At 30.4% G+C, this 21,076-nt stretch overlaps 2 protein-coding genes across 5 annotated transcripts; both read left to right on the top strand.

Moving 5' to 3' along the window:
• The first annotated feature begins 884 nt into the window (after positions 1–884).
• LOC145182498 (ATP-dependent RNA helicase abstrakt-like) lies at positions 885–6,650 on the top strand. Of its 4 annotated transcripts, none has more exons than XM_090085714.1 (4): positions 934–1,013; positions 2,191–3,958; positions 4,442–5,427; positions 5,636–6,650. In XM_090085714.1, the coding sequence occupies exons 3-4, from the start codon at positions 4,463–4,465 to the stop codon at positions 6,483–6,485; spliced, it is 1,815 nt and encodes a 604-aa protein (XP_089941840.1). In that variant the 5' UTR covers positions 934–1,013; positions 2,191–3,958; positions 4,442–4,462; the 3' UTR covers positions 6,486–6,650. The 4 variants fall into 4 exon arrangements, 3 of the variants coding, with proteins under 3 accessions (XP_089941840.1, XP_089941838.1, XP_079913772.2); XM_090085712.1 differs by having other exon boundaries at positions 934–1,119; XR_016451940.1 differs by lacking the exon at positions 5,636–6,650 and having other exon boundaries at positions 885–1,013; positions 2,191–4,039; positions 4,442–4,577.
• Positions 6,651–11,329: 4,679 nt separating this feature from the next.
• On the top strand, positions 11,330–20,910 carry LOC145182589 (DNA polymerase alpha subunit B-like). Its single transcript, XM_090083768.1, has 18 exons — positions 11,330–11,595; positions 11,750–11,877; positions 12,137–12,222; positions 12,404–12,467; positions 13,414–13,526; positions 13,760–13,950; positions 14,048–14,133; positions 14,392–14,547; positions 14,632–14,694; positions 15,080–15,134; positions 15,528–15,652; positions 18,442–18,480; positions 18,760–18,833; positions 19,556–19,655; positions 19,985–20,091; positions 20,195–20,251; positions 20,407–20,533; positions 20,697–20,910. The coding sequence occupies exons 1-18, from the start codon at positions 11,508–11,510 to the stop codon at positions 20,850–20,852; spliced, it is 1,815 nt and encodes a 604-aa protein (XP_089939894.1). The 5' UTR covers positions 11,330–11,507; the 3' UTR covers positions 20,853–20,910.
• The last annotated feature ends 166 nt before the right edge of the window (positions 20,911–21,076 follow it).

Here is a 21,076-nt window from a genome sequence, read left to right as displayed (position 1 = left end):
TCTACATAGTGCCAAACTGCCTGACTAAAAAACTAGTACAAATTTTGGTATCTAGATTAAACTACTGGAATTTACTTTCTCCTGATGATTTTTGTGATGATGAAATAAAATCTTTCTTTTCTAAAGCAGATGATTTAGCCTATTGTAATAACGTTCCTCTTGTGATGAATTTATTAAAGTTTGAATGTGGTATTATTATTACTATTATTATTACTACTATTATTATTTACAAAAAGAAAAAATATTCCATTACTAATTTGATCGGTAGGAGGGATTTTCTACCCCTCTTTACTTCTAGTAAAGTCTTTAATAAAATAACCTAGAATCGAGTTTATCTTCAAAATAAAACGAAATTCTTTTTATTTCAAAAAAGAACTTGAATTTGTTTTTTGAGTAACTAGATCTTTGGCACCCCCTATTACGTATACGTACGTTTACACTTTACGCAAAGGCTTTACTAGAAGTAAAGAGGGGTAGAAAATCCCTCTTACCGATCAAATTAGTAATGGAATATTTTTTCTTTTTGTAAATAATAATAGTAATAATAATAGTTACTTTTTGCGTTTACCTAGAGACAGTAAGTGTTAGTGGCGGTGGTGTGGGTTACGCTGAGGTTCCATTAAACCGACATCAATACTTTTTAGTAAATACTGAGAGTTCCGTATTTGGATTAAAAGTGGCAAGACTTTTAATGTTTGTAATAAATTTGTAAATTTAATAAAAAATAACTAAAATAAAAGTAATTAAAAAAACCACAGTGTATTAAATAAATAGTTTATCTATTATTTTGGTGTATTATTGTGATAAATGGGTATAATAAATGGAAATAGATAAATGGCGGTATTAGATAAATGGTGCGCTTATGTTTTTTTAACACTCAAATTGTTCGTCTAAATAAAATTCTCATTTTGAACTGCGACTCTGGAAAATTTAGACCTTGATTAAAAATTGCCGCCGTATGGCAGCAGCATATTGGCGAAAATAGTTGATTCGCCGAAGATATTTCAGAACAGGTTGTTTATGTTGAGTTTATCTATTAGTTAACAATATATCAAATTTAGCAAGTTTGAGAATCTCAATCCGCAATAGTTCCCTATGTTGTATTAGCTCGTTTTGTAGGTAATGTTGTAGAAAGTTCAGTAGTAAAAGATTAAACTATCAATTTCTGAAACATTTTATTTATAGCGGTTATTGTAGCATAATCATAGAAATAGATATTTACTTTCATATCAGAATTGTGTTTAGTAACAATTTGCTTACTTTTTTTTTCATAAAAGCAGCAGAATGCTGTAAGCATTCTGCTGCTTTTATGAAAAAAAAAGTAAGCAAATATTCACATTAACACAATTTCCTCAAAAGATGTTAACGAAAACACTTATGAAAATGTTTAACTGCACAACAACAGATTTTATTACTTCGTCATTATCAATCATTTCAAGCACTATTCTAATCTTTTAAGTTTCCAAATTCATAATGAAATAATTTAAATCATTAAAAATAATAGACTGTTTCCATTTATATTTTAATGCATTAAATGATTTTAGATATTATTTTAAATATTGTTATAAATTTCCATAAAAAAAACTAATTGGTTACCAATATTTGTGATAAGTTCTTACCATTAAAATGCCCTTGGTTGATTTTTAACATTCTTTGATAGTGTCTATATCAATGAAATTGAGAGTGTTGCTAAAATGTTTAAAAAAACTGTTTCCATTTGTGCATATGCACTTAATTGTGCTTATATATGTATGTAAAATGTTGTACTTGTTTTCTATATTAATTAATTGTAAAATGTAATTCTAAGTATTTCGAGTATGGTTGTATTAATGGTATCAAAGCAAATGAGAAATCATGACTTAAATTTTAAACATTTTTTAATAAGTATGCTTATGCAAAAAACACAATTTAATTTATGACCCCATTAAATAATTTTTAATACATATTATTACATATTGTAATGTCTACACATTCAACATATTCATTAACCTGAATACCTGGAGCAAAGAAGTATATAAATCTTTACAAAAGTTTGTCATTACATTAAAATTCTTACTGATTTTTTTGCCTAAATCATTATATAGTTTAACTAATAAATCTATAAGAAAATCATGTTATTTAATCTAAAATATAAGTATAAATATTTGTATACACTATCATTTTTATAGCATTTTAATTCTCTTGCTTTAGGTTGGAAGAAGATTTGATGATATTTTGTTGGTTATGTTTGCAGCAGTGAAAAGTCGATTAGTCAGTTTTTTTTCAAGTAATACAGATAAACCAGTTGAATGCACTCCGAATAAAAGAAAAAGGTCTCATTCCAACATGAATCAATCCTTTTCTCCCCCAGATAAGCGTAAAAAGTCAACTGACAAAAATGATGAAATAAATGTGGTCACTAAGTGGGGCTTGAGCAATGTATTGAAATATGTAACTGGAATGGACCAACATCCAAGTGACCAATTTTTACCTGGAGCTGTAACAAGTAATGACAAAGATTCTGTTTTATCAACCGCTCTAAGAACACATAGAGGTGCTCTCTCTCAGATTTCCAATCGAAATACAATGGTGTTTGACCTAACAATTGATAATGATTCTATAGAAGTTATTGATGATGAAAATGATGTAGATATATCAAAAATATCATTAGATGCTAGTGATTTACAGTATCCAAATGATAAGCCTTTAGGATTTTTATCTCGTAAGCAAGATGATAACAGTTTTATAAGTATCCGTCTTGAGGAAAAAAGGCGCTATAAAGAACTGCTTGAAAAATTCACCTCAGCTGGAGTTTCAAGGGTTTGCTTTTCTGAAAATCCTGTTGAAAATATTCATCATGAAGTTTTAAGTATTTCAGACAGCAGTGAATTTGATTATTCAAATAAAAAATATGTTCAAATTGATTTGACACAAAAGGTTTCCCATAAACCTAACAGAAAATTTTTTAATGAAATTTTAAAAAAGCCAAATGTATCCTCATCATTATCATTAATGTCATCTACTTCTCAAAATGAGGAAACATTGGACAAGAGTTTAGAAGAAGATTTTCAAAAGTCTAAAAGTCAAAGTTCATTACTTGATCTATGCTGGATTAAAAAATGGAGAGACACTTTGGATCCAGTAAGCTTAGAACGAGAGAGACAAATCAAAGATGAAGAACGAAAGGTTGCACTCATAAAACAAATGAAGGAAGATAAGTTTGAGAAACTGTTGAAGAATTTAAATAAAAAATCTGAAACTGAATTCCCTGTATTAACTGATGATATGTTAAAAATAGTTAAAAAGGTTCTTTCTCATGGCAATCCATCTGAAATTTTCGCTCATGGGTTTGATGCTGATATAACCCGTGCTGATCTGTCAACTCTTCGTGACTCATGCTGGTTAAATGATGAAGTAATAAATTTCTACTTTAATCTATTAAGAGAACGCAGTGAAAAAAACTCTAATCTTCCAAAAGTTCATATCTTTAATACCTTTTTTTATCCAAAAATAATCAAAACAGGATTTGCAGGTGTAAAACGATGGACTCGGAAAACTGATATTTTCTCATTTGACATGATTCTTATACCAATTCATCTAGGCATGCACTGGTGCTTAGCAGAAATAAATTTTCTCAATAAGCAGCTTGTTTACTATGATTCATTAAAAGGTAACAATATGAATTGCATAGTTGCTCTGAAAGATTATCTGCACTGTGAATTTAAAGATAAGAAAAATGAAAATTTTGATTTCTCTGGCTGGCTTGAGTTGATGCCAAAAGATATACCAGAACAAATGAATGGCTGTGATTGTGGTGTATTTGCTTGCAAGTATGCAGAATACAGAAGTAGAAATGCAAAGTTTACCTTTTCACAGGAGAATATGCCATACTTTCGGCAACGAATGATTTATGAAATTACCAGTAAAAAACTTCTATGAAAGAAGAATTTAACATTGCATAGTTAGTCCAACAAAGAGCGTAAGTAGTTTTGTCTACTGCATGAAATATTGATTCAAAACAATCATGAAATCTAACAGACTTCTACAATTTTAGTAGAAGGTAAAGAATGTTAACTATTAAACAATTCCTTGTATTTTTTGAATAAATAAGTTGTAGAACTTTATTGATTGAGCATCAATGTAATATTGCATTTTATTTTTAACTACTAAAGGTTATAATTGTTTTATTACAGAACAAATTTGTTTTTTTTTGTTTTGTTTTTTTTGGTTTTGTGTTAATAATAAAAAACTAAGTTTTACTTTATATTTAATGAATTCTTTAAACTTACCTTCTATAGGCTGATAAGATTTCATTTTCTGCTCTGTTTCTGATCCAATTTTTATGGAGGTTTTTAAAAATATTTAACTAAAATGTAACTTAAGCTAGACTTAAATATTGTTGATGTTTTAATAACTAGCCAATAAAAACCTTATGCTAGCACTATTATGTTTGCTATTTTAGAGAGAAGTACTCAATAAAAAAATGAAGCGCTATCGCAGAGAAAAAGAGTCATCAGAATCAGATCTTGAAAAAGAAATTGAAGATTATGTTCCATATGTACCAGTGAAAGAGAGAAAAAAACAAACTCTTCTTAAACACAAAAAACCAGAAAAAGTCAAAGAAATAGAAAAAGAGAGTGATGATGAGAAAAAGGACCATGAGGCTGATGAAAAGAAGAAAACTGTTAGTTTGCTCGATCAGCATCATGTTCTTAAAGAGCAGGCAGAGTTAATTAAAGAAACTGAAATTGAAAAACGATTGAAAGAGGAACAAAAGATCTTAGAGAGCATTGCGGAGCATAAAGCTTTGATGGCTGCAACAGAACTTGCTCATGGAATTACATATACAGACCCTATAAAGACATCTTGGTCTCCCCCTCGTTATGTTTTGAAATACTCTGATGAAAGACATATACAAACACGGAAAAGGTATTGCATACTTGTTGAGGGAAATAATGTACCTCCTCCTTTAAAGCGTTTTAAAGATATGAAGTTCCCAAGGTCTATTCTGCAATGTTTAAAACGTAAAGATATAAAGAACCCAACTCCTATTCAAATGCAAGGTTTACCAACAGTGCTGTCTGGACGAGATATGATTGGCATAGCATTTACAGGATCAGGCAAAACACTTGTTTTTACTCTGCCTATTGTGATGTTTTGTGTAGAGCAAGAAAAAGGACTACCCTTTAGGAAAGGAGAGGGACCCTACGGATTGTTGATAGCTCCTTCGCGGGAGTTGGCAAAACAGACATATGATATAATATTAGAATTTTCTGAAGCTATGCGTATGGATGGCGCACCCGCTTTAAAAACTCTTCTTTGTATCGGTGGAACTTCTGTAAAAGATCAAGCAGAAAGCATAAAGCATGGTGTTCACATTGTTGTCGCAACTCCAGGTCGTCTTATGGATCTGCTTAATAAAAAACTCATAACATTGGATGTGTGTAGGTAAACTCTATTTTCGTTTAGATTCCAACTCATAACTACCATTGTTGCTATAACTACAATTAATATTAATGTCGTTTTCATTTATAAGGACAATTACTAAATAATACTAAAAAGTAATACCAAAAATATAAATTTAATAGTAAAATAAGTAATACTCATAATACTGAAAGGTTTAATTTCATGTATGAAAAATGTTCTTTAACTTCAGATTCTTGTGTTTGGATGAGGCTGACCGCATGATTGATATGGGTTTTGAAGACGACGTCCGAACTATATTTTCTTATTTTAAAGGACAACGGCAAACCCTTTTATTTAGCGCTACTATGCCAAAAAAAATTCAAAATTTTGCACGAAGTGCACTTGTGCAACCTGTTACAGTTAACGTTGGTCGCGCAGGGGCTGCAAGTTTGGATATTATTCAGGAAGTTGAATACGTGAAACAGGAAGAAAAAATTTTATTTCTGCTTAAATGTTTGCAAAAAACCGCCCCTCCCGTTCTCATTTTCGCTGAAAAGAAGTCTGATGTTGATGATATACACGAGTATTTACTGTTAAAAGGTGTAGAAGCTGTCGCTATACATGGTGATAAAGCCCAAGAAGAACGTCACAGATCGGTTACTCAATTCCGGGAACGGAAGAAAGATGTGTTAGTAGCTACTGATGTAGCATCTAAAGGACTCGATTTTCCCAATATTCAACATGTGATCAATTATGACATGCCGGATGATATTGAAAATTATGTTCATCGAATTGGACGTACTGGTCGATCCGGAAAAACCGGCTACGCAACAACATTTATAAACAAAAACTGTGAGGAATCAGTACTAATGGATTTGAAGCACTTGCTTATTGAGGCTAAACAGAATGTACCACAATGTTTGGCAGAAATGGAATCAAAAGACCCATACTTAAATCTTGGCGACACTCAAGGGTGTTCTTATTGTGGTGGTCTTGGCCATCGTATAACTGAATGTCCTAAATTGGAAGCAATGCAAACAAAGCAAGCGGTGAATATTGGTAAAAATAGCTATCTTGCCAACAACGCTGCTGACTACTAAATATTTTCAAGTGCAATATTTAGAAATTTATTTTAAACATTTCATTTGGGAATCTTATTTTAATACCGTAATTTATCCTAAAATTGTCTCAGAAACTTGGCAATATACATCTTTATGTATTTATAGATTTTATAAAAATAGTTTTACAATTACCAAACGCAAAAATTTGTGTTTCTTTAAGTAAACATTCATGCAAGTAGTAGAATTATATTCTCGACTACTATACAATGGGTTTTACTGAATCAACTTTTATCCATTCGGACAGAAGATTTAAGAAGCTAATTTGTTTATAAGCACACTTTCACCGTATTTTTTTGGCTTTTGAGGGGAGCTCACTATTCAAAGTCTAAACCTTATTTATTATCGTTGTCTTTTAAAGTTTGCTGCTTAAGAAATAAAAAGCAATGAAATTGTTGTTAAACTTTTGAAATTAAAATTTGAAATTAAAAAACACCGAAACTATGAAGTAAGCTCATATCTTTTAAGAAATCCATTTCTTTCCGCGATATTTCATGTACGATGAATATATGACCGCATTGCACTATCATTAAAACAAATTTTCTTTATTTCCTAAATGACATAAAATCAAATTTGCGATGGGTTCGTTCTAGTTTTTTTTTACTGAGGGTAAAACAAACTTTTTTTTCAATTTAAAGTTGGATGTCTAAGAAAATGATGAAAAGATGATAGAAAACAGATGATGTAAAACTCTCAAGTTTAACCCCTCACCCCCGAGTTTATTTTGAACCTCTCATTGAAAACACTAAACTAATTCAACAAAATTTATTGAAGCAGACTGAAAGTACAATTTAATCAATGAAATTTAGTAATATGGATTTTACCTTTGCTAAAATCATATTACGTGATATACGGTAAGATCAAGTCTAAATTAAGCATCGGCGTTACCGCACCGGCGGTAAAAAAATTTCGGTAAAATGCGGTAAAATGCGGTAAAACGCGTAATACGCATTTTTACCGCAGTGCGGTAAAAATGCGTATTACTCACTTTTACCGTATGCGGTAAAAATGCGTATTACGCATTTTTACGCTTTCTTGTAACAGAAGACGGTAAAATTGCGTAAAAATGCGTAAAATCGGTAAAAATGCGTAAAAATGCGTAAAAACGGTAAAATTGCGTAAATACGGTAAAACTGCGTAAAAGCGGTAAAAATCGGTAATTTCGGTAAATTGTGATAAAAGTTTGTATAAGCGGTAATTATTATGGTGAAAAATTACTTTGTTTTTATCAAGTCAGATAGTTGTTAAATAATTAATTACCCTCTAAAATTAAATTAGTCTCCTATATAAGCTTGACAAAAGTCAAGAAAGACTACCAACCTCAAAGTTCTTCAGTGATCTGATTAGTATACCAAAATCACTACCGAATCAAACCATCTTCAAGAAACAATGTCTCTTTGGAATTATTTTACCAAGCTAGACAGAGAAGAGGATAACATCTCTGGCTCAGGCAGAAAATCAGGATTTGCTGAGTGCAATAAGTGCAAAAAAGTGATTAAGCTGTCTCAAGGTAGCACCAGTGGAGTTAAAGCTCATTTAAAGTAAGTGTTTTACTCTTACTTTAATTTAGTATATTTTAAACCACTGATCTCAAAATATAACTAGATAGCGTATTCTATTGTTGTTTTCGAAAAAGTATTGAAGCAAAAATTGGCCTTCAATATTTTTTAAAGTTTACAAACAAATTTTTAAAAAGTTTATAGAAATGAAATGATTTTAAAAAAATTAGACAATTAAAGAAATTGTTTATTTAAATGTTAAAGTTCAAGATATAATTTTTTTATGTGCAATTTACGATTAAATTAATATTTATGTATAACTTATGTACCTTTTAGTTCTTAGTTACCCAATACAGTGTGCTAGAAGGTTGATAACACAACTGAATGGTAAGCGGCAGTGGTGTCTACCTACAATTTTGACAAATTTTATATTTTCAATAACGTAACATGCAGTTGTGCTACTAACCTTCTCAGGGCGTGTCTAGGGGATGTCTGCTACGTCGCTGGACATACCCAAAATATGTATCTTTATATATTTTTTCACAACTTCAATATTTTGAATAAATATGATGCGTCGGTAGATTTTTTATGAACTATCTACTACTGAAACATTGTAATTCGCATCCTTTTAAACATATATAATTCCACTATTTTATTTCAGATCCTGCAATCCACTATCTTTTTACCAGATGCAAAAAGTCGATAACGAAAATAAAGAGAAGAAATTTCAAGAAAAGAGGAATGCTCAGGCAGAGGCTGATAAGTCCAGTACCATAAGAAGATATTTTGGTCCTATTAATAAAAACAAAAGGCTTGATAACCTCCCACATGATGCATCATCAAGTCACCAAACAAAAATGGACGACTTTACTGAAACAATAAAGTGGCCTTCACAAAGTGCTCAACAGTTGGAATTTGATACCATCCTAACCCTTTCACTAGTTCTCTCTAACCTCCCGTTTCACGTTATTGAAACTGATGGCTTCAAAATGCTGCTGAATTATCTTTGTCCACAAGCCAACCTAAAAAGTCCAACCACCTTATCCAAATTCAAGCTACCAATGATTTATCGCAATCTAAGACGTGATGTAAAAATGAAAATTGAGAGAGACATCCCGCATTGCGAAATGGCAGCTTTCACTACAGATGGATGGACTGCAAGAAATGGTGATCCCTTCGTCTCCCTTACATTGCATTATGTTACCAAAGACTTTGAACTCAAAAACTTATCTTTGGATTGCCAAAACTTTATTGGGAGACATACAGGGGTTTTGCTTGCACAAGGAATAGACCACATGATTTCTCAATTTCCTGGTCTTCAGAGGGAAGACCTTTACAAAGTGGGTGTTACTGATGCTGCAGCCAACATGAAGAAAGCAATCACGGAAAGCAAAGAGAGCAGTGATCATCTAACCTGTGCCGATCATCTGCTCAACACTTGTTTAACAAAGGCTGTAGAAAAATCAGAAGGAATCAATGGTATAATTAAGAAATGTAAAGGACTTGCTCAAAGGACCCACCAAAGTTCATTAGACTGGCAGGACATCAAGAAAGCGTGCGTGGAAGCAAATATAGAACCAGTCAAGATCATTCAGCCAATTGTAACAAGATGGAATTCTAACTTTATGATGCTTAAGTCAATCCTCAGATTGAAGGCTGGTTTACTGGTTGCTCTAGAAACTCTAAACAAACCAGATCTTCAAAGTTTGATTCCGGATGAGTTAGAGTTTATTAGTATTTACAACATTTTACCATTTCTGGCAGAATGTAAGCGATGCTCTGATTCCTGGTCTTCTGAAAATTTAGTGACTATGCATAAAGTTCAAAAAGACATATTAAATCTCCACTTGCTTTGCAAAAGAACCATAAATGACATTGAAGAGCGTGACCCTCAAGTTGCAGAGTGCCTACACAACTTCATGAAAGAATTTGAGAAGGGTTTACCTAATTATGGCGTTGGAGTCAAATACTATAATGAGGGTTCACTTCTGCACCCATATTATAGAGGATATACACTCAAAAATATTGCAAACAGTGAGGAAGGGAGGGAAGCCGCCATCAAGGAATTGGTTGACAATCACCCAACCACAATCCAGTTCTGCGAGTCATTGGTTAATGATCATACTTCGCTAGAAACATCAGATCTTGACGAAACTATGGATCCAGTGGACCTTGAGTTTTTGAAAGACAGGAGGCAGGTTTCAGCGCATCGCCCTGGGACTTCACAGCCTAGCCAATCAAAGCTCAAGCCACCCTTGATGCTTGAATTTGAAAAGTATCAGACTATGGCCTTACCTGAAAGGGATGTGGATGCTTTAGAATGGTGGAAGCAAAATAAAAATGAGTTACCTTTGCTAGCTGGTCTGGCTAGAAGTTACTTGGCTATACCTGTGACTTCTGCTTCATCAGAAAGAATGTTTTCAGTAGGAGGTAGGACAGTTACTGATTTTAGACATAATGTAAAACCAGAAAACACTAGCATGTTAGTTTTTGTGAGTCAAAATTACGCAAGGGTTCCTTCTAACCTCAACGATTGGGAAAAAACTTGCGAAGAAGAGCCGTATGAATTACCACATGTCACACCACCAACTAAGAAGACTCACCAACAGGGAAAATCACATAGTCAAACTGAAACTAAAAAAAGAGGTGCACTTGAAAAGGCTTCTCCAACTTTATCAGATACTCAAACTGGTCCTGAACCTAATAAGCAACAACAGCTACAGTTAGATACTCAAGAGAGTCAAAGGACTCTAGCTCAACAAGAAGGGTATGAAGTGACTCAAGGTAAAGACCAAACTCAAAGTGTCTCTTTGTTTATTCCAATGACACTCCAGCACAATCAAAGTAGAATCAAAAAAGCAAAATTAGGTAATATAATGAAGTCAAATTGGAAGGGGAATGAGAAAAAAAAGTACAGAGCATCTGAGCTTGCAAACATTTTATTAGAGACAGATGATGATATATCTGATGATTAATTTTTTATCAATAACTTGTTTGTTTAAAACTGTAAATGTAATATTTACTAATAGAAATACAAAAAGCAATTTAAAGTATCTTTTTTTAGTTTTTCGGTAATCAGCAAAAAAAGAGGTAATTTGTGATAAAATGCGGTAAATCGTGATAAAAAGCGGTAAAAAGTGATAAAAACGGTAAAAAGTGATAAATGCGGTAAAAAGTGATAAATGCGGTAAAATTGCGTATTACGCATTTTTACGCAAAATTACCGCGGTAATTACGCATTTTTACGCATTTTTACGCTGTTTACGCAGATTTACGCATTTTTACGCAAATTTACGCATTTTTACGCATTTTACGCAAATTTACGCATTTTTACGCATTTTTACCGACGGTGCGGTAACGCCGATGCTTAGTCTAAATACTTAAATTTCGCGCGAAGATAAAAAAAACACAAAATGTTACCCTTGTATTCAGCATGGGCTTGAAACAATAATAAGCCAATGCTGACATTGGCGGTGATTTTGTGCGCGAAACTACATAAACAAAGATGGATAATTGCTTAGAAAAAGAATTAGAAACTGAGTTTGGTGATTTTGGAATTGATATTGAAGGAAATCTAGCTGTGTTAGAAAAACGTAAGAGTCATTTTTAAATTTTATGTTATATATATATATATATATATATATATATATATATATATATATATATATATATATATATATATATATATAAGTTCTTCTTATGTCTTTTTATCTTATTCTTTTTTTTTTTTCTTCTGTTTATTTAAAGTATGTGATTTATGCAAAGTCTACAAGCTTGAATGTGCTGATATAGTTGCAAGATGGATGAGTTTTGCTGTAAACAAGAACGGAGGTCAAGATATCACTGTTGTAGCTTTAGAAGAGTTTGAAAACAAAGTTAAAATTTTTTCAACTTCTTGTTAATTTTTTCAACTGCTTTTAATGTTTAAATAGAGAAATCGATGTTAAAGATATTCAAAAATGAAAAGCACATCAGGAATTCTATTTAGAAATATTAAATACTTCTTACAATGAATTAGGTTGCTATAAATTAATAGTAGCTCTAAGTTAATATTAGATTTGAGGCAAAAGGTTCCTGCTTATCTTTAAACATAGATTTGAATATAGATGTAAAGAGTAAATACTTATATTTTAGAAACTGTTGAGCAGTTCTAAGACACCCTTAGCAAAGAAGTCTTTTTACCAATCCAACACTTACAACATTAACACGATTAACCAACTGTATCTTTTTATGCATAATGCATTTGATTCTTCATAGTGTTAAAAACAAACTCCAGCATAGTGCAAATAAGTAGTTTTATAAATACAATGTTTATGAAAAAAGTTCTCCTGTATATAAAATGTTATAGGAACATTAGATTGTCACCATTGTATAAATCATTATCTTTAACTACTTACACAGTGAGCCAAAGCAGTATGATGAAGATGTAGTTATAGAAAGTTATGTTACAACACCAAAAGCCAAGGTAAGTTTTTTTTTTTTTATGACTATTCTATTTTGTTTATCTTTGATTGATATTGCTGATGTATAATTATATATTTATTTGATTTAAGCATATTTACTCGATATATTAAACTTGGCAAAGAAATTATTTTTTTCAATTACGTGACATTTTTTTAATATATGTAAGATTGCTACTTATAAGTTGAAGGCATCCAATGTTTTTGAAATATGATACCTGTCGTTTTTTTTTTGGGATAAATTCTTAAGTTATATCAAAATGCTGTATAATTATTTCTCCAAAAGATGAAACAATTTTCAAAATTGCATTTAAAATATATACTATTGTTCATTATCATTGCATTTAAAATATACACTATTAATCATTAAGACCTAGTCTAAGCCAAGATCTGTGTTTTTGATTTTAAAAAGTGCAAAATTAAAAATATTTTGAAATAGGTTTATGCCAAAAATGAAGGTTATATTTCTGAGTTTGAAGAAGTTTTTCTGGTAAATAAACTTGTCATTCACAATTAGGTGATAAAACTGATTTGTATTAATTTTTATTTGACAGGTTGTTATTGGCTATATGAAATACCAAAGGCAAACACTATTAGCCAAAAACATTACCATTATCAAGCTGCTATTACAAATTTAAACTAACTCAATTTTGTAAATGTTAAAAAATTGAGTTAGCTAAAACAATTTGCTTGATAAATTATGTAATATTTAACAATTAAAAATATTTTGCAACCAAAAAGAACTTTTAAATATTGTAAGATAGAATGAATGTCTTAGTGTTAAATTTTTAGCTTGCTCTTTTATACTTCTTTTTAAAAAATGGTATAAAAGCATTTGTATGCCACAAATGATTAATTCCATAATATGTAATTCAATTATAAGAATGTATATATAAAGAAAGAAAATAAGGGTTTTATTCATGTTTTAAGGTTTTGTATTTAACTTTTCAGCCCAACAGTGCAAAAAGGTTGCGTGATACACCTGGGAACTTGCCAAACAAAAGAATTGCATCATTTAACTCAACACCAGTTACTTTTTCTCCATCATCATTATCTCCTGGAATGTAAAGTTTTTACATAAATATTCTTTGATATTGCTTATGCTATAAACCAAATATATTTAGGCATCTTGATTTTTAAAATATACAAAATTATTAACATAGCAGTTCACTTGTGTTCTTATTATCATTATTACACTATACTTATATATATTTTAATCATATTATATATACTTTTATCATATTATATATACTTTAATCAAAACTATCATTATACTTAATTATTAAAACTTACTTAGCTCAACACCGTCTGCAAAGTATAATGGTCGCAGTGGAAAAGGTGAAGTGGTATGTTTATATGGTGCAGCTGAAAATGTCAATATGGAATGGAAAGGATGTGGAAAAGAGTTAAATATTAAAAATTATCCTGAATACAATGTCCGTAATAATTACAAATACATGTTTCAGAAAATGCAAGTAAAGGCTGATAGTAAGGATGAATTTGTTTAATTTAATCAAATTTCCAAAAGTGCAGATATCATATACTTTTAGACATATCTACTGTCAGTTTTTATTTCCTGTGTTAGTTCTTAATGATATGATAGCAACACTTTCAAACCAAATAAAGCAGGACTTGATGCTTGATGATTTTGACAGCTTACAAAAAACTGAGGTAAGTAATCCACCTCATTGAAATTGTATCTGTGACATGAGTTCTATTTTATTTAAGATGTCTTTATCAAATTTATCAAAGAAAAAGTCTAAGAAAGTAATATTTTTTGATTGTAAGTGTTTTGTAATTATCTGTAACAACAATTGTGTAATAACAAATGGTTACAATATGATTTTTGCAGGAACCTGCATAAGTAATTTACAGCTCAATTTCTTTACATATTCCTTGATTCTTATGATTACAGATGTTTTTATTCAGGATGAACTAACCGTAGCTGGTCGTATCTGTTGTGATTCGGTTGGTCGGCTCAACTCTAAATCGATTGTTCTAGAGGGTAGTAGAGAATTTTCTGCAGGCATCAGAATCCCACTAGATTTATCAGAGACTAAAAGTTATTCATTGTTCCCTGGACAGGTGGAAATATGCATAAATATTAGCAAACAGATAAACAATTACTCTTTTAAAATGGCATTATGTCCATATGTTTTTTTTTTTTAGATTGTTGCAGTTCGTGGAAAAAATATATCTGGTTCAAAGTTACTGCCATCAGCCATATTTACTGTGAGTGAATTGAATATGTTTATTATTTTCTATTTATAAAATTTTGATAAACTGATTGATGGTTTTTGTAAACTACGAGTGATGTTAACAAACAGATTTGGGAAAAGTTTGCAGCTGTCTGACTTCAAAATACTTCAGACAGATATCCATCATCTTAAATTGTTGTCACAATTTGTAATAGGCATATCTTGAATGGTTTAAGTTTAAACTTTGATGAAATTTTAGCATACTTAGAGTCCTTTATTTTGAAAATTTTAAAATTTAATCCTTTACATTCCCCTTTTGACATACTTTACCTTTAGATTTATTGATCTTTATTTTTTAGTATAACTAGTATTGAGAAAAAAATTATTAAAAGTTAAAAGCTTTGATTGGTTTTATTTAGGGAAGCCGGTTGCCTTTTTATAGCACAGTTAAAAAAGATGCTATTATAGATGAAAGTAAGAAATATGTGTTTTTATGATTTTTTTATTTTTGTCTACTGGCTTTTTGTTTTAGGTTACTTGATTTATAGTTTTTGTGATTACTTGTTTAATATTCTTTTAGTCTCTGATGTTTCTTTCTTGATTAAAAGATTAGTGCTCTCTTAATTTTTTAAAATTTGATGCTCACCTTATTCATCAAAATTACAATAATTTTATTGTTGAAATGTTTTTTTTTCACAGTGATCCACATTTCTTACTAACTTGTATTTTTTATTTTTTCCTGATTTTTTTTTGTATTGATATTAGCAGTTGTTTTTCATTTTTTGTTGTGCAGTTTAATGAAGATGAAATTAATATTCTTCTACTAATATTAATAGCCATTTTTACTAATAATCAATTTTCCTTTAGACCCTTTTACAATATATATTGCCTGTGGACCTTATGCAACCTGTGATGAAAACACATTATCATACACTCCACTAGAAGATCTTTTAACTGTGGTATTGACAGAAACACCTGATGTTCTACTAATGGTTTGTCAGTTGTGTTCTCTTATGTGTTTATAACTACAGTATATTCATATATTTTCCCTTATTGTTACACACACACACACACAACACACACTCACTCACTCACTCACTCAGAGTGGTATTCAAAACAATAGTGGTTTTTTCTTTGCATTTCATTTTAATTCTATGGTGAATAGGATATTATTTAGCATGCCTATTTTTTGTTTTATGCTTCAGTACTTTTTAAAAAAGTGCTTTTGTTTTATGCTTTTATGCTTTCAAAAGAAACTTAGTAATGAATAGTCTTGTAAAAAATTATCTAACCAAGCGATATTTAGGTAAGTTTGATTAAGTTTATGTTAAATTTCTTGAAATTCTTTAGCAAATTTTTATAGAATTGAAGAAATTGCATAATTAAAAACTCAAATTATGTTTTTTTTATAGTAAAATGGCTAGAGATAATCATTACTGGACTATTGCTCAAAGAAATTTAGTTATCGATCTAGTCAATCAGGGTAAAACTTATCGGCAGGTGCAGCAAGAGACTGGAATTTCTCAAAAAACAGTGTCCAACATAAGGAAGAAGTATAATTTAATCAGAACAATAGCCACAACAGATGAACAAGGTCGCAAAAAGAAGACTTCTAAGATTTTTAATAGAAATTGAAAAATCAAGAAAAATTGCTTCATTTCTGCTTGAAAAATTGCTGAGCAAGCTGAAGAGGTTTATGGAATCAAATTATCCCATCAGACAATCAGAAATTGTATCCAACCAAGGGATTTCAAAAACAACTTGTGCGTGATAAACCATTTTTGAGTAAGAAACACATGAAAAAAAGATTGGAGTTTGCTAAGAAGTACAAAAACATGCTGTTAAGTTTTTGGAAAAAGATCCTGTGGAGTGACAAATCAAATTCAACTTAAAATCATCTGACAGAGCCCAAAAAGTCTAGAGATAAATTGGAGAAGCCTACAAATTAAGCTGTGTGAGAGGAACTGTTAAGCATGATGACAGTAATGTGTTGGTATGGGGTTTAATGGCTGGGAAGGGTGTCAGAAAACTCCAATTTATAGATACTAAAATGGGTTAGGTGCAATACAGAAACATGTTAAAGCTAAATTTGAAATTTGCTGGAAAACTTTGGCTAGGATCTGATTTTACATTACATGATGATGATCCCAAGCAAACTGCCACTAAAACTAAGGAATGGTTTGCTGGAAATAAAGTTGAGTTCTTAAAATGACCTGCACCAGACTATAATTCCATTGAAATTTGTAGGAAATTTTGGACTGAAAAATTTGAAACCAGTCATTTTCCAAAAAAGAGAAGCTTAAGTAGGAATTGAAGAAGCCTGGGACGAAGTTCAACCAGAACAAACAAAATCTTTAGTTGAATCAATGTCTAGACTTCTAGAAACTGTAATCCAAGCAAAAGGAGGCCCTGCAAAGTATTATAATAATTACTTTGTTATCTAATTCAAAAAATAAAAAACTGTGATTGTTGATTATTTTTTTAAGTTTGAAAATTTTGTGATAATGTTTAACATCAAATTAAAAAAAAATTAATTTAGAAATATTTTCCTTTAATCATTATTTACCTTGAGTTTACTAAAAAAGTCTAAAGTTACAAAAATATAGCACTTTTTTTAGGAAAAATATGTGTATGTAACACTAGTCAATATGGTTTTTTTTATAACAACCAGATGAATTAGTATTTCAAACTAGATACTATATTTCATATACATGTTTAGTTTTCCTCCAACATAACTATGTATTTTGAATATTGACTTTGTGATCAGAGCAAAGCTTGGGCACCTCATATTATCTGTGTTTTAGTCTTCTTGGCTGGTTGAATAGAAGGAAGTCTAGAAGTCTTTGATTGTTCCAATTATTTGCAGAGAATCAGTAAATCACCACAATGAATACTTTTTCTGTTTAATTGATTGCTATGGATTTAGTGTAAAGAACAAACATAAAACCAAAGATCATCCATCTTAACCTGCAGTCAGTTTAGTAGAGTAGTAGAACATGGTGAGAAATTTTAAGTTCCTGACACAAAATGGAATCAAGTTTATACAAAATGAAATGGAAATCGATTATACAAGATGAAATGAGAAAATGAGAAAAGTATGGCGTACAACAAAACCTTTCAGCAGATCCAGACTATGTTGAAACTGGATGGAAAAGATGTTTAAGTGGACCTGTGATAACTGAGTAACTACAAGTTTTCTGCATATGTTGATGGTGTTCAGAGTTTACTTGATGCATATCACAAACCTGGCTCAGAAACTCTGGGTGCAGTTAGCAATTAACATGGTGAAAGACTAATAGAAAAATACCATCAGGGCATTTCCATCAACCTAATGTTTTGGTGGATTGTGTATATGTTGGCAGCCTACTGCTGGATGTTGTATTGTGATTTTCTAGACCAAGTTTTAGTTCAAGCCCTCTTCATTGCAGTTTTAATGAATGATATATTAAATTGAATTGAACTTTACAAAGGATAATTACTGGTAAACTTTCAACTGCTAAGAGCAAAGCATTAATTAAGAAAGTGTGATGGGGTGATTTTTGTTCTATACCCCTCCTTTTCCCAATTGCTGAATATAGGGTATTTAGTAAAACTCAATTAGGCATTATTTCATGAATCTGACATGTTAAAGTTAAACTAACAACAGATTTGTAACCAAGAAAAAAAAACAAAGTTAATTATATCAATGATAAGTAATAAAACTTCTTTTATGTTGATTAGTGTAATTTTTCTTTTATTGATATATATAATTTTCTTTTTTTTTTTTTTTTTTTTTTTTAAGCTTGGACCATTTGTTGATGCAAAACAGCCATTAATTGAAGTAAATTCTGTTTTGCTTTTTTTTATAATGTTAGAATTGCCCTTGTGGTAATGCTTTAAAATTCCTCAGCTATTTTTGTTAATGAGTTATCAGGAAATATGTTCTTTTTATGTTTTCCACATTTATTTAATAATTTTACACCTGATGTAGCTAATACACATCCATAGGTTTTTAGAGACCTAATTAAAGCAAGGTTTTATTACAATGTTTAACTTTTTGATTAATACTGGTTAATTTCATAACATGATTAAATTTTGTAAAAAAATTCATCTCTTTAAGAGTGGAGACATAGATCAAACATTTGATGAGCTATTTCAATATTGTTGTCGTCAAGTTATGACTACTGTTGAGAAGTATGTTTTGTTCTTTTGCTTGTTTATAATTATTTTACTATAATTAAAAATATATATATAAAATAGATATTTCTCAGCTTCATTCTAATATATTTTGTACTCATTGTAATATCATATGTGCTTTAAGGTGTCATTTTATTTAGGCCAGTTTTATTTTTGCGTTCTCTCACATTTTTATATTTTAAATAATTTTTTTATTCAGGTTTATTAAAGATTGTTTAAAACAAAAAAAATTTTTAACCATTTTAAATATTTTTAAAAGGAAAATATTTTAAGTCCTTTAATTCTTTTTTTTTTTTTTCTTTTTTGTAAAAAACCAATCTTTTATCTCCGTTTTTTTATTTTATCTCCGTTTTTATACTTCGCCTATTTTATCTCAAGACACCAGCTTTAAGAGGGTCCCAAATATTCTTTGTATTTCTACAAATGCTTTATAGTTTGTCTTATTTGCTTTTGTTAACAAAAAAATTTAGTAAACCAACTTTTGTTTAGATAATTGTTGTACTAAGTAGTTAGAGATAAAATATGAAGTGGAGTTTTTTCCGCTCGTCAAAAATAAAAATGATTGTAATATATTTTCATTTTAAGCAGCTATCATACATAATCTCAAATAATAAAAAATGTAGGTTGGTAATTCTTAACTTTAAATTGGTATTTGGCTTGCAAAAGTGAAATAATCCCGATTTTGTTTAATTTCTTAAATTTTTTTGATTTTCTAATAGTATAAGGACTGAAGTATTGTTCGTGCCTTCTCAACGAGATGTGTTTCACTCGTTCGTCTACCCACAACCTCCGTTTGAGGTTGTCGGAGAAAGTAGCAAGGTAATTGAGTCTAATGACGCATTCATTTCTAAGTGTACTCTAAATTTGTCTTTTTTATATATATATATGCCTCCAATTTTGGATGGTGATCATATTACTTGGTATTATTGATTTATTTTCAAATTTGCTAAAAAACAATTTAAAACTTTGGTGGGTTTTTTAAATTCTCACCTTTTAATGTTGCAAGTGAATATCAGTCCACACTTTTTTTTTTTTTTTTTTTTTTAACAAATTGTGTTAACAAATACTTGTTGCAGATTCAAATGATGTCTGATTCTTGCACTCTCATGATTTTTTTAAATAATTGTGTTAATAAATACATGTTATAGATTCAAATGATGTCTGATCCTTGCACTCTCATGATCAACGATGTTTGTTTTGGTATCACGTCCACTGACATTTTGTTTCACTTGGGTGGAGAGGAAGTTTCGTCCCAGTAATTTCTTCATTGTATTGAAAGTTCTTAGTTTACTATTTATTTAAATAGATTGAATATTCGATCGGTAGAATGTTTATTATTCCATAATTACTTGTTACAGTGCGACTCAATCTGATCGCTTAGGCAGACTGGCCGATCATCTATTACAACAACAATGGTAAGCTATGTACTTATGTCATTGCTGAAATATTTACGATAGTGTCGTAATTATACCCACTCTTTTCTAATCTAAAAAAATGAGGTTTATAACAAGAATTTAGGTTCGGTAAAGATGTTTTTTTTTCTTTTACATAACTTAATTTTTTTATATAGCTATTATCCTCTCCATCCTACATCAGAAGAAGTAAATTTGGATTACGAGAGATTTGAGTCTTATGCTTTTATGCCAGTTACGCCTGACATACTTGTCGTACCTTCAGATCTGAGGTATTTTATTAAGGTAAGACTTTTTGTATGTGACTCGGCTGTAGATACATTTTTTAATAATTTTATGTGAAGGTTTGAATTTTTGTGGAAGAAGCAAAGATGATAAACGGATAAACTTTTGTGGAAGAAGCAAAGAAGATAAACGGATAAAACTTTTGAATTTCTTTCGATTTTAGGATTTAGAAGGTTGTCTGTGCGTAAATCCAGGTCGTCTAGTAAAAGGGCAAACTGGTGGAACTTTTCTAAAAATGTTGGTAAACCCTCGAAAACCTCAAAATGTGAACAAATCTTCTGCAGTCATGAATAGTGTTGCGCAAATAGTGCGTGTGTGATCTGTATAAGTTTTTTATGAAAATAGCAATTTATATGAAACGAAAATTAATACTGAAATTGCTTTTTTGCGATATTTCATCTTTAATTTTAAACTTAATTGACATCCTTCCTAAGTTCCCATTTAAACCAGGTTGCTATAAACATTCAAAAAATTCTCTTTTTAAGATAAAAACTTCGCTATTAAATCCAATGCTATAAACCAACCAGGGAATCGCCTTCTTTA

This window comes from Hydra viridissima, unplaced genomic scaffold, assembly GCF_058129835.1.
Source record: "Hydra viridissima isolate aposymbiotic clone 2 unplaced genomic scaffold, HvirCarnegie_v1 scaffold_4, whole genome shotgun sequence".
In the NCBI taxonomy this organism is placed as follows: Eukaryota; Metazoa; Cnidaria; class Hydrozoa; order Anthoathecata; family Hydridae; genus Hydra; species Hydra viridissima.
The sequence above is the reverse complement of the archived record's forward strand: the minus strand, read 5'-3'. Positions and strand labels throughout refer to the sequence as shown.

Excerpts from the sequence above, each read along its gene's own strand:
- LOC145182589 (XM_090083768.1), top strand. The coding sequence starts at position 11,508 with ATGGATAATTGCTTAGAAAAAGAATTAGAAACTGAGTTTGGTGATTTT. Across the intron at positions 14,548-14,631 it reads ATTCATTGTTCCCTGGACAG|ATTGTTGCAGTTCGTGGAAA; the intron begins GTGGAAATATGC and ends TTTTTTTTTTAG. Across the intron at positions 14,695-15,079 it reads TGCCATCAGCCATATTTACT|GGAAGCCGGTTGCCTTTTTA; the intron begins GTGAGTGAATTG and ends GGTTTTATTTAG.
- LOC145182498 (XM_090085714.1), top strand. The coding sequence starts at position 4,463 with ATGAAGCGCTATCGCAGAGAAAAAGAGTCATCAGAATCAGATCTTGAA. Across the intron at positions 5,428-5,635 it reads ATAACATTGGATGTGTGTAG|ATTCTTGTGTTTGGATGAGG; the intron begins GTAAACTCTATT and ends CTTTAACTTCAG.